At 50.2% G+C, this 12,514-nt stretch overlaps 1 protein-coding gene across 1 annotated transcript in view; it reads left to right on the top strand.

Moving 5' to 3' along the window:
* DNAH2 (dynein axonemal heavy chain 2) overlaps window positions 1–12,514 on the top strand; it is a 3,498,763-nt gene that overhangs the window by 3,041,784 nt on the left and 444,465 nt on the right. Inside the window, exons 72-73 of the mRNA XM_069646273.1 lie at window positions 6,901–7,034; window positions 8,182–8,326. Coding sequence (XP_069502374.1) covers window positions 6,901–7,034; window positions 8,182–8,326 — 279 coding nt within the window. The remainder of the gene's footprint in view (window positions 1–6,900; window positions 7,035–8,181; window positions 8,327–12,514) is intronic.

Below are 12,514 nucleotides of genomic sequence, written 5' to 3'. Positions count from 1 at the left end.
CCCGCACGGGAGGGACCGGCCAGGTCCTTCCACTGGCACATGCACCGAGGCTACTACAGCTACCGGCCTTCGGGTTGAGAGGTCCTCGGATCTTCCCGGACGCAGTGTCGAGGGACCGGAAGGTTCTTGTACCGGGCCTTCACCCGAGAGGCTGCGCCCTTCTACCAGTGCAATGGCCGCTGGGCTACGCCCTAACACCGACAATACGTCCGAGGGGCTATGCCCTAATACCAGCAATATGTCAGAGGGGGCGCCTAAATGCAGCTCTACCGACCCCCGGGTTGAGGGTGTCACACCTACTGGGCCGAGACCCAAGGAGCAGGACAGGCCTCGTTATCCACATGCGAGAGTCTTGGACGAGGCCGGAGCCAGCGGGCTGGGCAACACGTCGCAGGCAGCTCGACAAAATGGCCACCGTGCCAGACAGGAGCACCTGTCCGACACCATTCCACGAATTCGGTGAAGAACGAGTGTCAAGGTGGGACTGGTCGAAACCAGGTATGTGGCCTACAGTCTACCCTTCATATGCACAGGGCAACGTTCCCATGCGTCCATACGGACTGGGTACGCAGCGGCTCCAGCATTCCCCCGCTACCCCATCGGGACCCCCTGCAGGAGGTGCTATTTCACAAATTCCTTGGCCTCATGAGGTCTCCTCAGATGGGGGTCATCATCAAGGGCGCAGTCAGGGAATGCTCCCCGCCATGCTAGCGGCACCACAGACGCCTCCATCGGGCTCCCTGACCCTGGTGCAGCCGCCTCCTCCGACTCCACAACCAACTCCGCAACCTCGGTGTTATGATATGGTTGCCAGTAAAACCAATAAAAGGATACAGGTAGGTAACCAAAAAGGATACACTCGAAGATGTCCTGAGATCCTTGATCTGACGTGGCACGAAGTCGTCAAGTGAGACCTTCCAACTAATGACACTCTCTGACTTGTGAATCAAATAGTCAGAGAGAGCTATTAGTGGAAAGGGCGTGTGTGTGAAGTGTGGAACAGTGACACCAGACTGTTTATACAAAGGAATTACATAAGGACCTGAATTGCAGTAACTGACATTAAGCGCCCATCCAGTTTACACTAATCTGTTTATCAGGACAGCCACTATGAGATTCCAAAAGATCAGCAAATAGTTCCAAAAGGTACAACGACAAGGAGGGAAGTTAGTAGAGGAAGCTAACCCGAGCGGAACAAGGGCCACACTAGAATTGGGTTGGTGCATATCAGGATAGCGTCCATTAGTCCAATGCACAACTCTCCAAGGGAATCTCAGAGGAAGGAATGATGTGGGTAAAATTCCAGATAATTGAATAGAATGCCCTTATAAGAAGTATCCAGCTGGTGAGCAGAAAGAACCCTCAGAGTACCTTGAATATGGAAACTGGGAAGTTGCTTCTATATTTAATAGATAACAGGAAATAGGTAGACTAACACAACAGTTGTCCCCACCTGAACTGGAACTGGAGTAGGTAGTTCGCCTCATGAAGAGCAGGGAAGCTGAAGCAGGAGGTCAGACGCCGTTGTGGGAAATGAGTGACAGCTCCTGAGTAGCTGTAACAGGTAGTCAAACTCCGTCTAAAGAATGTATTATAGCCCAATGCCACCGTAGGGGACAGTTGCCGACTCTGCAAGGAACTGAAGGTTTAAGTAGGGTGCCGTCTGATATTTCCTGCCTTGAAGGATAGTGACGGCAGCGGGAGCCGAGTGAACAACAAGTGGCTCCGGGCTGTAGGCTGCAACGCAGCAGGAAAAGTAATTGCTCCGCTGGACTGCAGAAGAAGCTGCTTAGCGGTACTGGAGCGAGAGGAATAACAACGCTGTAGGAAGGAGGAAAACTGAAGCCGCGGAAAGGAAACTTCAAATTCCGGAACGCCAACGTAAAACGATCAGAAGCGCCAAATGCCCGCAACTGCTTCTTTAAATACGTATCACGTGACACACGCTCACGTCATAACAAACACATCACGTGATAACAACTGCGAGTGAACAAATCTAAGCAAGGCAGATACGCATGCATTCTAGAAATGTTGTCAACATGCGTTATTTCGGACGTAATATGCCCTTTAATGACGGCGCTTCCCAGGCACCCTTCCAAACAGTCTCCAGTGCATGAAGAATGGCCTTGCAATTCTGAAGGCTGTGTGACTTGGACGCATGGAAGGTTTGGGAGTTCCTGGTGTAGACATGGGAAAGCCCGTAGTTGTGCCAGCTGTTGATGGACAACCGGACACAGGCATGACACTCCGCCTCCTCCACAGCCTCCGGCTGCCGTTTCTGTACCCCAGCCTCCGGCGCATCTACCCCTCCTCCTCCACAAGATCCTCCGGATTCCCAGGACACGGACGAGGAGGAGTTTCCGGACACGCCATCCTCAGCCAGGGCCTTCCATGAACGCCTTGCTGGCCCGAGGCCGAACAGTCGGCAGAGGGGGTTCTGGCTGAAGTCCTCACAAGGCCCCCTCTGCCAGCACGGGAATTCCACTGCAAACTGAAGTAGTCTCCCTGGCCAAGAAGGGTTAGCTCATGACCCACTCAGTCCAGCCAGTCAACCGATGCCTGGACGCGAAGTACAGGCAGATGGAGGGGGACACGCTCTTGCTCTCGACCCATCCTCACCACACTCCTCGGTGATCGCTGCAGTGTCACTTTACTCCAAGCCTCAGTCGTCCTCAGCCGCCTCCTCTGAGGCGCTGCTAGGCAAGGAGGAGAATATCTTGGAGGCTTACGGCAAGAAGATCTACTCCAACACCTCCTTGCACCTGCATCAGGCCAACGCAGATGCCATGCTGGCTGCCGCCAACCAACGGTTATGACAGGAAATTGTGGACTTCCTCCCGGAACTCCCCTCCCAGTGCCAATCACGCTTTAAGGCGGGGCTAGTGGAGGCCAAGCTCATGGCGCATGACCTCATGGAATCCACAGCGGCGCATATCGATACCTCGGGCCGTGCCATCTGCATTGACATGGACATGAGGCGCACAGCCTGGCTCCGGGTGACGAAATTCAACCCGGACGTTCAGGAGCGCATTCTAGATCTACCTCTTCCACTCCTCTACGGATGAAGAGCTGGACAAAAAGAAGAACAGCTTACAAACGTCAAGGTCCTTGTCCATTCTTACAAAGACCATGCCCAAATCTTACACCCAATCTCAGCAGCGCTCAGAGAAGGGTCGTACATATGGAAGGTTCCGCGGCTTCCAGGAATGCAGATCCAGTCAGCCGGACCACTCGCTGTCTCAAACCAGTGCAAACGACAAAAAGGGGCAGGGGGGAATAAGGGCTTTTTTCAGTCCCCCTCCTCAGCCTCAGCCTCCGAGGGAAAGAAGGCATGACACGCCCTTTTGGGTCCACGTGTCTCTGGTGGGGTGCAGGCTTGCTCTCCATGCACATTTCTGGTGCCAGAAGTTCGCTGGATCCTCTCTGTAGTATCCACGGGGTACTGCCTACCCATCCCAGCCTCTCCTCCCTCCTCCCCTCCACTCCCACAGGTTGGGACAGCAACTCTTTTGGCAGAGATCCGTTCACTCGTAGAGAGCCAGACAGTGGAGGAAGTTCCAGCCTCCCAGTGAGGCTTTGGCTTCTACTCCAGGATTTTCACCATTCAGAAGAAGAACCAGGCGGGCCTGAGAGTTGTGCTAGACCTTTCCACCCTCAACCTCTCCTTACCACTGCAAAAATTCAAGATGGTTATGCCCGCTTTTATAGCGGAGACATTGGACAAGTGAGACTGGATGTGTTCCCTAGACCTGAAGGACGCGTACCTACACGTTCCGATTTGGCAGCCCCATCGTTCTTTCTTACAGTTCAGGATCATGGGCTACCATTTCCAATACAAGGTCCTCCCGTTTGACCTCAGCTCGGCCCACTGGGTCTTTACCAGACTCATGAACGCGGTAGCGGCCCTCCTCAGAGAGCAGGGCCTCCACATCTATCCATACCTCGATAACTGGCTCGTCAGGGCTACATCTCCGGAGGTGGTTCACCACTCCTCCCATGCTCAACCTCAAGAAATCACAGCTGCTCCCTACGCAGACTCTGACGTTCCTGGGACTCATTTGGGACACGTGCTCCGAGAAGGTCTTCCCGTCGGAAGACAAGATCTCGGCCATCAAGAGACCCACTGCCCACTTCCTCAGCAGAGAAGTGACCTCGGCTTGGTGGTATCAACATCTTCTGGGTCTACTAGCGGCGGTTCCGCTAGCCGTCCCACACACGAGGCTAAGGATGAGAAGGATACAGCTGCACTTGGCGGCCTCAATCCGAAATGATCAACGTTCCTCCATCTCTCCTCCTGGACTTAACTTGGTGGTCCAGGTATTGCAACCTACGGACGGGCAAGCCCTTCCGGCCGCCTTCTCCGCAGGCCACCATCATCACAGACTCCTCGCTCGCGGGCTGGGCAGCCACCCTGGACGATCTCTCGGTCCACGGCACCTGGACTCGACAGTAGCAGGAATACCACATCAGTTGGTTGAAGCTGAACGCCATCTGGCGAGCGCTCAGAGCATTCCTACCACTTCTCAAGGGCAAGGTTGTCCTCAACCAGACAGACAACTCGACCAGCATGCACTACGTGAACAAGCAGGGAGGCACCAGATCCCCTCCTCTGTGCAGACTGTCGATCAGCATGTGGGAATGGGCCTTGGAAAATAAAATTTACCTCTCGGCAGTCCACCTCCCAGGGGAATCCAACCTGGAGGCGGACAAGGTCAGCAGGCTGGGAGCAGGCAATTACGAGTGGCAGCTAAACTACCTCGTTATTCAGGAGATCTTCAACAGGTGGGGTCCCACCCAAGGGGGATCTCTTTGGCACCTGGCACAACAAGAAGTGCCCCCTGTTAGCATCCTGGCAGGGTCAGGGCCCCGGCTCTCTGGGCAACGCATTTCAACTCCAGTGGACCAACATGAAGGCCTACGCCCTTCCGCCTAATCCCCTCATCCACAGGGTCCTTTGCAAGATCAAGGAGTCGCACCGGCTCCGCATCATTCTGATTGCTCCATGGTGGCCGGCCAGACCATGGTTTTTGGAGCTCCTCAACCTCTCGGAGGTGCCCCCGATAAACCTCCAGATGGGCCCAGTGCATCTTCTGGCACATCAGGGGGGCAGGATCATCCACCCCGCGCCAGGGAAACTAACCCTCACAGTGTGGTACCTGAGCAGGTAACGCTTCGACACTTTAGCCTCTCACAGGCCAATCTGGACATCATACAGGGCGCCAGGAGCAAAGCCACCAGGGCCCGGTACAAGAGCAAATGGCCCAGATTCTGCCTCTGGGCAAACTCCAAGGGAATTGACCCTCTGGCCTGCAATCTGGACGACGTGCTCTCTTTTCGGCGCACCTCGCTCATTCGGGTGTACAGGTCGACACCTGCCGTACCTACCTTGCAGCCATTGGGGCTTACAGGAACTCAGAGGAAGGCATTTTTTCCTCCTCCAACCCTATCGTCAAGAAACACCTGACCGGTCTCACAAGGCTCTATCCGACCGTCAAGAGACCGCACCCAGTGTGGGACCTGAATATAGTCTTGGGCGCCCTGGCGCACAAACCATTCGAGCCAAGGGCGTCCGTGGACATTAGACTGGTCACCATCAAGACGACCTTACTAGTCGGCCTTACCTCGGCTCGCAGAGTCAGCGAGATTCAGGCACTGGTCACCTTAGAACCATATACCACCTTTCACAGGGACAAGGTAGTCATGCGAACGCACCCGGCATTTCTGGCCAAGGTTCCATCTGCATTTCACTTGAACGAGGAAATAGTCATTCTGATGTTCTTTCCCAATCCCAAGGACGAAGCACAGAGAGTCCTGCACTGCCTGAATGTCAGGCGTGCCCTGAAATTCTACCTGGACAGGACCAAGGGCTTCCCAAAATCGGACGCCCTGTTCGTCAATGTCAGAGGCTCGAGGCCAAGCTATCCGGCCTCGAAGGCTTCCATATCCCGCTGGAAGGTCTCTGCCATCAAAGAAGCATACGAGGGCCTGCACAAGCTGCTCCCAGTCAACAGGCATGCCCACGCAGTCAGGGCCAAGGCAACGGCCATCGCATTCCAGCGCCATGTCCCTTGGCAAGTCATAAGCAGGGCGGCCACTTGGGCCTCTCCCTCGGTTTTTTGCAAGCATTACTGTTTGGATGCTGGCTCTAGATCTGACGTGGCTTTCGGACAGGCGGTTCTCAGGAACCTATTTGCTTAAGGAGGGTCTCCTCTTCACCCTGGGGCTACAATCAGTTGTAATCGCCCATACAGTATGGAGGAAAGGGGACGGGAGGTAAGAGTAATTATAAGTTACTCACCGTAGTGACTAACATACTCTTTCCTCCATATGTCCCACCAACCTCCCCCCAAATAATACTGGTGTTATTAGGCAATGCTAAATCTATTGTCGATGCGTCAATGGGGACTGAGGTGTGGCGCCGGAGGACGGAGTCAGGGCAGCACATGCTCCCTGGGCCACACCCCCTCGTGCCTCTAAATTTAAAGGGGAAGATGATTTTTTCTGGTGAAAAAGGTTCTGTCTCCCGTCCCTTGTAAGGAGTATGGAGGAAAGGGGACTATGGACTAAAGAGTATCAGACACGTCCTATTCGTATGGCTGTGTTATGGAGGATGGAGGAGATGCCACACTTTCACTAACTTGATGTAAGTTCAGGAGGTGTATAACTTGTTCCAAATAACATGACTGAAATGCATAACCATATTTTAGCATCAACCCAAAAATGTTTGTCATCCATGCTTAAATGAGTGGCGTGGCGAGGGGTGAAAACAATTACAATCTGTTTCCTCGTAAAGATGAAGCGATTCCTTTGAAGTATTCAAATTCTGGGGTTTCTCAATTAATTGATATGTCACTGTGATATTCGGAGCCATGTAACAGCTTATCTTTTCTTACTTTTCAGGGATTGGAGGCTCAGCTCCTGGGAATTGTGGTGCGGAAGGAGCGTCCGGAGTTGGAGGAGCAGAAGGATTCGCTAGTCATTAACATTGCAGTTGGCAAGCGGAAACTCCAAGAGCTGGAGGATGAGATCCTCAGGTAGTCCCAGTGCTCGAGGGATATGGCAACCCTACTGATGTAACTGTGGTAGCCCTGGGTAAAGGAAAAAAGGTATCCTGAAGTTGTCATAGTTTAATACTCAGGTGAATGAAGTACTTGGCACCTACTGGAGAGGGAGAAGAGGAGGCTGGACATGACAGGAGGGTAATGACCATGTGAGAGCAAAGGATGATCTGGTGACTGAGTAGGTTCATTAATGTTAGCGTAGGTAGCGGAGTATGGGCAGATTACATGGTGATCCTATCATTATCAATATCTTTGTATCAATAGAAGAGAAATAGAGTCTGAAAGATAGAGGTTGCAAGGGCTTTGACTAGAGTTTCCTTGTGACGCCAGTCTTCCATGCCTCCAATAGAAAAATGGCCTAAATACAAGTTTGACAATAAATCTGTTGGATTTACTAGCAAATGTATCTGCCATTACCACCGCTCGCAGCAATGATGGTGTAAATCCCTAGTTTTGTTATTCATTAGACATGGGGTTTGTGTCAGATTTACCATGAGTGGTACTTCTGCTGTGTTAAATCTGACGTTTTTTGGGAGTAAAGTGGAAGATTCCCCTCCAGTCTTTCAAAGGAGGTGAATCCTCCACTTAACCTCTAGACTCGTAGCATAGCAGCGTAGGAAACTGGCAGTAAAGTGGCGGTAATTCCATTACTAGCATTTAACTGCTGTTTTTCCCCCATACTGCCATACCTTTAATGAAGCCTGACGTTTCTTACCAATAGACACCAATATTTTGGTGGATGCTTCATTCTCAATGTAAATACCTCAAACAACACTTTTCGCCACCACCCGATTGCATACTGTATCCTCAGTAAATTACGTGTCCACTAGTAGTTGTAAACTTGCAAGTGGGTATTTTATTTGCTGCCAGGTAGTACCCCAGCTGATGCTATAAGTTTAGACGAACCATTCTGGCTTATGGGGCTAGTTAAAGAAAAATGGATCTGCTTGATGAATAGAATTTCTATCAGGACCACTGTCCTCCCATCTGAGAAGTAGCTAGACGTAGTTTAATAGGAAATCCACAATAGGTAGCAAAGTAATAATGTAATGCATCATCCCTAAGGCATTGACAACTGAACATTTATTATCTAAGCGTTTACCTTTTTCATGTAAATCAGATTACTGAACGAAGCAACTGGATCTCTCCTTGATGACGTGGTACTGGTGAACACACTGCAGAAGTCAAAGCTCACAGCAACAGAGGTGGTAGAGCAGCTGGAAACTAGTGAACAGACTGAGATAAAGATTGATACTGCAAGAGAGGTGAGTTACATAATATTGCCCTTTCCAGGGAGGTCAAAGGTTTGAACAGTGTGCTTCTTCAGCCAAGGGGACAGGGTCATGCTCCATGATCTAGCCAACTCTTATTCTCCTATAATCACCTCCTCTGTGAATGTAGGTGTTCACTTATACAATGCTTGTTGAGATGGGATCATGTGCTCTACCACTTAGAGGGAATATGGACTTGTGTAGAGTATGGTCATACAGATGAAGGCCAATTGAGTAATCTGCATAGTCTCACATCATGCTCTTCCTCTATTCCAATTTATTGAGAAACCTGTTTCTAGCCAAACTAGAAAACAGCCCCAACTGCTCCACAATTGCAGCTGTACATTTTAAAATGTAAATTCCTTGGTATGTGAGACTCCCACATCAAACCCTAGAGACGTTTTTCTCTATCACTGCAAGCTGATCAGGGCACCCTTACTATATCAACACTGCGAGTAGCCCAGAACACCCTACAGTACCCTTTGTATATCAACACTGCGAGCAACCCACCTCGCACCCTAGTGTACCCTTTCTATGTCAACACTGGGAGCAGCAAAGAGCACCCTAGAGTACCCTCTCTATATCAACTCTGCAAGCAGCCCAGATCAACCTAGAGTACCCTTTCTATATCAACACCGCGAGTAGCCCAGAACACCATTTCTATATCAACACTGCAAGCAACCCACCTCGCTCCCTAGAGTAACCTTTCTATATCAAAACTGTAAACAGCCCAGAGCACCCTAGAGTGCCCTTTCTATATCTACACTCTGAGCATATTGGCGCATCCTAGAGTATCCTTTCTGTATCAATGCCGCAAGCAGCCCAGAGCACCTTAGAGCACTCTGACGAATACCAGGATGTCGTCATTGCTTCCTTCACATGAGGCTAGGGAGGTGAGGCCACTACCCGATAGTCCCCTTGGGGGTGGTACTCAGTGGGTGGATCTCATGGGAGGGGAATCCCCTTATGGAACCAGCAACGACTATTGTGGGAGAGCACGGTATCCGCCTAACACCTACACCTCTCTTTCACCTCCACTCGCTCCACCCCTACCCTCCTATCCCATCAACTATAAGATGCAAGAAGTAGAAAGGATTGAGACGAGGAAGAATGCAGGTACCTATCATGAAGTTCTAAGCCAAGGAACTGTGACGAGGAAGAGGTGTGGATCCTCAAGGATCCATCAGAGAAATCTGCATGAACGGTCTAGTTTCCAACCACAGACCTTACTGGATAACGGCATAAAAACTGACAACGGACTCCCCCCGTAGGGCACATCCTCCTTTGGAGAACCAAGAGTGTGGCAGATGCTCGCTGTGGAGACCCACCGGGGAGACCGGAACGCCGGAAGGCGAGGAACACAGTGTCCAGGTCCACACAGTCTGGCAGAGAGAGATGCGCGCTGAATAGGGTCAGAAGCAGCGGAGCCACTGCAGCACGCTGGACAGGGCCACAGAGCACTGGCAAGCAAGAAAGAGACACTAGGAAGCTTGCAACCGCCGGAGGGATGCAGCCAAGACCCTAAAGGTATTTGGGTGGCTGAGCCTATGGTTGAGGGGTCCCCAGAGGGTACAAGGAACCCTAAAGACAACACTTCATGTAAAATAGAGAAAACAGAATAACCCCTATGGAACAAAACAAGAATATCATTAAGACACTATAACAAAGAGAATAGGGTCTGGAACCCTTATAGTAGGACATAGCACGTAATACGGTTACCCAATCTTCTTCATGACAGTCCTTTGAGAGAAGGTAAACCAGGGCTGTCAAATATCAGACGAGGGTGTGAAGAAAGCTGGAAGAGTAATTCCTTTGAACGCAGTACTTGGCAGGGGAGTAAACCAAGTCTGCATTTGAGAATAAGACTGAGAAAGTAAGATATATGATCACAGAACTTGGCAGGAAAGTAAAACAAGTCTGTGTTCCCATCTGTGAAAGGTACAGTGAGCAAAAAGCGTGTGCTGCAAACTCTCATCTCAGAACAGGTTATCATGCCATGTTCTTTCTGGAGAGGAGCGCCTGCTACCTTTTTTTGAAATATTTGTAAGGAATTTGGGGTTGGTCACCCTGAGTTACCTGGGGGCAACCAGACGTGGACTCCCTGCTCACTGTGCTCAGAGAGGCGCAGCTTCACCTCACTGATGAGGACCAACAAGGCTGAAACACGTGTTTGGGGTTGCTGTTGGCACTCTTGTTCAGAGAGGAATTGCCATAGCATTTCGGTGCTGGACTGCCCATGTGGGCGGGACAAAGACTGATATGCAAATGGATATTTCCCATCTGTGAAAGGTACAGAGAGCAAAAAGCATGTGCTGCAAACTCTCATCTCAGAACAGGTTATCATGCCATGTTCTTTCTGTAGAGGAGCGCCTGCTACCTTTTTTTGAAACAAGTCTGTGTTTGAGACTTTGTACCTGGTGAAGAAAGGGACTAGGTCTACCAACCAGGGTCAGGGACCCATTACATTATGGAGAAGCATCCACACCACTATTATTCGTCGCAGTGCCTGGTAGAGAAGAGAACCAGATCTGCCAACCAGGGTCAAGGACCCATGACAGTTTGGCAGAACCATCCAAACCACTCCCCTTCGTCGCAGTGCCTGGTAGAGAAGAGAACCCGGTCTGCCAACCAGGGTCATGGACCCACCTCAGTTTGGAGTTTGGAGGAGCAACCAAACCACTTTTCTTCGTCGCAGCACCCGAGGAAGGCTGGGGAAGGGAGACATTCCCCCAACATTTGCGAAACTTTACCAGAAGCCTTAGGAAGGCTGGGAAAGGGAGGCATTCCCCCACCTGTGAAAACAGAACTTTAAGAACTTTCAAACAAATAACTATCTCTTGTCCAGGGAAAGGGAGCCATTACTCTGGATCAGGAAGATATCCTTTTGATTTTGTTTACCATAAAGTGTGAGGGACAAAGATAGGATTCTGACATAGGTCTGTGGAACTTTACTTTTGACATCCGGACTGTGACATTAGTATTTCAGTTGAGACTGGGAAACTCCTCTTAGAGATAGGGCATTATTGGGTTTTCTTTTCATTTTCTCACTTGAATAAAAGTTTATACCAACCAGGATGACCCTTCTGTGTCAGTCTTACTTCTGCACCCTCAAAGTACCCTTTCTATATCAACGATGCAAGCATCCCAACTAGCACCCTAGAGTGCCCTTTCTATAGCAATGCTGCAAGCAGCCCAGAGCACCCTAGAGTACCCTTTCTATATTAACACTGCAAACATCCCACCTAGCACCCTAGAGCATCCTTTCTATATCAACACTGTGAGCTGCCCAGAGCACCCTAGAGAACCCTTTTTTATATCAACACTGTGAGCATCCCTCCTTTCGTCCTAGAGTACCTTTTATATAGCAATGTTGAGAGCAACCCAGAGCACCCTTTCTATATCAACACTGGGAGCAGTCCAGAGCAGCCTAGAGTACCCTTTCTATATAAACACTGCAAGCAGCTCAGAGCACCCTAGAGTACCCTTTCTATATAAACACTGCGAGCAGCACAGAGCACCCTAGAGTACCCTTTCTATATCAACACTGCAAACATCCCACCTTGCACCCTAGAGTATCCTTTCTATGTCAACATTGTGAGCAGCCCGAAAACACCCTAAAGTACCCTTTCTATATCAGCACTGCGCGCAGCCCAGAACACCTTAGAGTACCATTTCTATTTCAACACTGCGAGCAGCCCAGCTGCCTGTTCCTGTTTTTCTACATACCAATGGGGCTGAGAAACTGTTCTTACCATCCATCTCCAATTTGAGTGTTTGGTGCATTTGCTTGTTTTACCCAACAAAGTTTTTAATAGGTATGGTTGTTCTTAGAAGGTGTCTGGGGCTTTTCCTCACACACTTATCTTTTTGATAATTCTGAGCTTTACTAATCTTTTATAAGCCCTTTAAATCAAGGAGTAACTTGTTATATGTCATTGGCATGTTTCCGGTTCACAGAGCCCTTTTCGGCTGCACACAAAGCAAACGTCACATGCATTGACAATGACCGGTGTGGGAAACTCTCATGTCGGTCCCGTAGAAGTAATTCCCAGCATATAGGAACCTTTACTGGAGCAAACAGTGGATTTATTTCTCTCATTAGCAACAGGTGCACCATAAACCTGAATAAGGGGGGGGATATCCATGGATGGCAATCCTGACCTTCCTTCAGCTGCCTCTCCT

The sequence above is a fragment of the Ambystoma mexicanum genome, chromosome 1p (assembly GCF_040938575.1).
Source record: "Ambystoma mexicanum isolate Mex_15411 chromosome 1p, UKY_AmexF1_1, whole genome shotgun sequence".
NCBI classification, from domain to species: Eukaryota; Metazoa; Chordata; class Amphibia; order Caudata; family Ambystomatidae; genus Ambystoma; species Ambystoma mexicanum.
The sequence above is the reverse complement of the archived record's forward strand: the minus strand, read 5'-3'. Positions and strand labels throughout refer to the sequence as shown.